This window comes from Phoenix dactylifera, chromosome 12, assembly GCF_051530095.1.
Source record: "Phoenix dactylifera cultivar Ajwa chromosome 12, Ajwa_hap1_PhDact_Kaust_v1.1, whole genome shotgun sequence".
NCBI classification, from domain to species: domain Eukaryota; kingdom Viridiplantae; phylum Streptophyta; class Magnoliopsida; order Arecales; family Arecaceae; genus Phoenix; species Phoenix dactylifera.
In genome coordinates, this window is record NC_143201.1 from 15,496,799 (window position 1) to 15,501,105 (window position 4,307).

The 4,307-nt window shown below is 43.5% G+C and overlaps 1 protein-coding gene across 2 annotated transcripts in view; it reads right to left on the reverse strand.

Annotated features, from left to right (window-relative positions):
* Nucleotides 1–1,978, reverse strand: part of LOC103695562 (transcription factor TCP20-like) — a 29,409-nt gene extending 27,431 nt beyond the window's left edge. For both annotated transcript variants that reach the window (XM_089926853.1, XM_008776926.6), the window contains exon 1: nucleotides 88–1,978. In XM_089926853.1, the coding sequence (XP_089782979.1) occupies nucleotides 329–1,237 (909 nt within the window). In that variant the 5' untranslated portion in view covers nucleotides 1,238–1,978 and the 3' untranslated portion in view covers nucleotides 88–328. The remainder of the gene's footprint in view (nucleotides 1–87) is intronic.
* Nucleotides 1,979–4,307: the final 2,329 nt, after the last annotated feature.

Here is a 4,307-nt window from a genome sequence, read left to right on the forward strand (position 1 = left end):
CTGCATGTTCCAAACCAAAAGTAAACTATTACAACCCAGGAGCGGTAAAGAGAACAAACTCAAATATGCTAACAGACAGAAAAGTACCCGAACTCGGAGAGAAAGAAGAAGCAGGCAGACCCAATAACTCAATACAGAATGCCATCAATGACTGGATCTTCCCATCTCACTTTCTCCGCAGTGCTCTCGAAGTCACACACAGAAGAAAACTGACCAACCAATCGAAAAAAGAAAAAAAAAAGATCGAATTTTGCTACTCTCTTTGGCTAATCTTCCTCTTAATCTCCAAAGTCTCCTTCCAAACTCTTCAACAACCATGTATCCATCTCTACTGTCCCGAACCCTGCGAATCATCCTCCGCAGACCGGGTCTGCTGCTGCTGGTGGTTCTGCTGCAATTGACCACTTCCAGCTCCACCCACTCCCCTTCCCTGCCCCATCTGGTGATAGAACTGACTCAAGGCCTGCGGGCTGAGAACCCCAATGTGCCCTTCCTGCGAAAGCCCAAGCTCCAGCCCTGGCAGCTGCTGCCCGTGCCCGCCGAGCAACGATGCGAAGCTCATCGCGCCGAGATTCGCTCCAGGCAACTCCAGCCCGTGCAGGCCCATTCTCTGCATGTAGCTCGAGTCCCCGCCGCTGCCGAGACTCGACGTGGAAGGGGCGAAGCCGGAATTGAACCCGCTGACGGTCGGCGGCCAGAGGCCAGGGTGGGAGCGGGCAAGGTTGGCGCCAAGCATGGCCCAATTAGGCCGGGGGCCGGGGGCTTGGCCAAGGTCGTCGAGCTTCTGGTGGAGGCCGACGGGGGCAGAGGCGGCGGGATGGGACATGGGGGAGGCGGCGGCGGCGGCAGCGGCGGCGAGGGCGGAGGCGGGGATGGTGCCGGTGCCGGTGGCGGCGATGATGGCGGGCTCGGCCTGCTGGAGGAGCCACTGGATGGTCTCGCCGTCGGACTTGTGGCCGAGTTCGCGGGTGAGCTGGAAGATGCGGGCGGCGCAGAGGGCGGGCATGCGGATGCGGCGGCCGCGCCCGTCGACCTTGGTGTGGCGGTCCTTGTTGGAGCTGCGTTTGGGGGCGAGCTGCCGCCTTTGGTCCTCCTTCTCGGCGGCGAGCTCTCTCTCGGGAGTGTCTCTGGCCTCAGTGGTGGTGGTGGGGTCCCTCTTGTCAGACTGGGGGAGGCCCAGGGCCTGGTGGAACCTGGGCACCTCTTGGGGCAACTTGGAGGAGCCCTTGGGATCCATGGCCGAGGAAAAGGTGGGATTTTTACGCAAGAAAACAAGGAAAGGTGAGATTTTGGAGAGTTTGGGTTGAGAGAGAAAGAGAGAGAAGAAGATTGGAGTCGATACAGAGGACTAGGCTATCTTATCATAGGCCTTCTCTCCTCTTCACCGGGTTTGGCAAGGAAGGGGATCGGAGTTGAAAGGGCGGAGAGAGAGAGAGAGAGAGAACCCGGGGGGGGGGGGGGGGGGGGATAAAGGACCAAGATACCAACTTTTTAAATTTACTGCCTGTTTTCAAGAATATTTTTGACAGTCTACAGTCTTTTTCCAGCCTTTACCTGGCATTGGGATCCATGAGCTTGGGGGGAGGAAAAAGGTGGGGTTTTTCTGGGGTTTTGGGTTCAAATCTAAATGGGGGAGAGGATCATGCTGGAGCCTGGTAGAGAAATGAAGAAAAGTACCAGAAATCCATGAATCTTTTACTGGTTTTGGCAAGTGAATGACTTGTGTCGAAAGGAGCTTGGAAGGAGAGACGGATCACGAAAACATCTACATACACATAGAACTTTTACCAAAAAATAACAACAATACTTGTTGAATAGATTTTTAAAAACAAATACAAAACTAAAGAGAAAACCAAGATATTGATTTGCAGAATTTCTTGTCTGATTTGAGCTCTATTTCACAAATCCCCCTTCTTTTTCAAGGTGTTGGTTTCTTTTCATCCTTGACCTGTTTGTGGGGGACTGTCCTGACTCCTGACCTCCTATGACTGCTCATAAGACTCCTGCAATATATCGCTTTCCCACATTCTATGGCTTGGATTCCCTTATCCCCCACCACCCCTGAGCTATTATTGCTTACAAAACTTGCAAGCGACTCACCTCAATAAGCATGTACTTGGCAACATATTAGTGGCCTATAGACTTGCTTACTCACCACTCTAGACCCATAATTAGAGGCAAGAGAGAGAGAGAGAGAGAGAGAGAGAGAGAGGAAGGGAGGAAATCAAAAGGAGACATTGAGACCAACAACCACATGAAAATGAGGACAAGGGGTTGTTGCACTTAACAAAGTGGTTTTAATAGTTAATTACCAAAAGAAAGTGGTTTATTTTCCCTTTCTGGAGGGAGTGCCTGACAGTTTTATAGCCTCTTGGGTGCTTCTTCCTGTTTTTTTTCCTTGTTTTCTATACTTCATGTGGGGCCTTGGAGATTTGCATTGGAGGTGGAGGAGAGCTAGCCTTCAGAGGCAGGATGGGTTATTAGAGGGATGCTCACTGCCATATGGCTAGTTTCCTGCTTGTGTTTTTTGGAACAAGCTCATGGCTCTCTTAATTGATGCCAAAAACCAGCTTCAAGAAAATGACATCAAATCCTTCTACCGTCTTTCCCATGATAAAGATGCCTCATTCCCATGGGAAACTTGGAAAATATTTTGTTTCTTTTTTATTTTTAACTCCATAACATTATGCATGCCCATCTCTCTGCTAGGCAAGGAAGACTGGGAAAAGGATAAAAAGGTCATCTACAATTAAGTAGAGGATTGGTAGAGATCATAATTGCCTTATTGTGCATCTACTTGGTGGGAGTTCACAAAGGTAAATTTGTAAATTTTTCATGCATCCTGGTAGCCAGAGGGTCATAGTTATGGTTATTTTTCCTTCAACAATAGAATCACAAGTCAAGGAAGCCATATTGGACGTTTTCACATAAGTCATCGATCTGGAATTTTTTAATTACATTTTTAACTTATATAATATTTGATATGACATGCATATTGAATTATTAGGTCATTTGGAATGTTTTTGAAAATAAGGGTCCTTGGGATTTGAAATATGGAATTGACAAGATTTGAATCTAATTTTGTAAGATTAGGATTTTTTTCTTACATCGTTGCCAACTTTTTGGAACAACAGATCCAATTCAAGCTCTTTTACCAAATAAAAAAAACAGTATGAATCACGTTTCAGCCAACTTTACTATTTAATGATCCTTAAAAGAAAAACTTTGACTTACATGTTTAGGTTTTTGTTGTTACCCCACCATGTCTCATCAAATCTATAAATTGAAAACGCAAGATATCCCTATCGACATCTTAGAGACACGTAGGACCATAATTTGGATGGGTTCAGATCAGATCCTTATTGTATTTACATCCAAACTTGGTAGGAAAAATTGAGTTAAAATTTGGGTTCGGATCCACCAAAATGAGTAAGACCTCAAGTCACATCCAAACATGATTAATAACGAGATTCGAGTATATTTTGAGTTCCCTTAAGATTCAATTAGCATATAATTTTAGTGGGCCAACTAGCCAAAAATTAACGATTTCTGAAACTGAAAAATATCCTCATCTCAGTAACCTCCATATATAATAAAGCTGCAGTAGATTGCAACAGAAAATAAGTACGATATAGAAAGTAAATAAATTAAAATTATAGAAATAAATCCAATCATTTTTGAGACAGACTAAAATATATATTTATATGTAGTTTAATTAAAATATAGTCTATCAATTGAAATTTTGGAATTGATATAGCAACAGCAAGAGTTAAGAAGAATATACATGAGAAAAAGATGTAAATCCAAATATAAATAAAGAGAATTAATACAAGTCATGCAGCCAATTCTCTTTATATTCATGTTTAATCCAATAAGAAATCAAATCCTACAATAGAATCTAACTTCCACCAAATAAGATTACCAAAAGCATAATTTGGATTTGTACTCAATTATTATAAAATAATTAGACTGGATTATGAAATTTTCGATAGCATTATACCTCTAGAAACACCTAGTCATGATGCAAGTGGATTAGATACACACTGAATCTATGATCAGATGAGAATATCAAAACCCTAGCTGCCTACATATGAGGCACGTGTAAATTGTTTCTGAAAGAAGATATTTTTTTTATCTACACATTACATTAATTAGTGTCTCTATCCCATGAACTAACTAGTCTAGAACAAAGGAAATTTAGAGATAGCATTGACCAATTTTTTTTCATCTCCTTGTCAAATGTGATCTTCTCTCTCTCTCTCTCTCTCTCTCATACAACTGTTGCTGTGGAGTAAGTCCTATTTGTG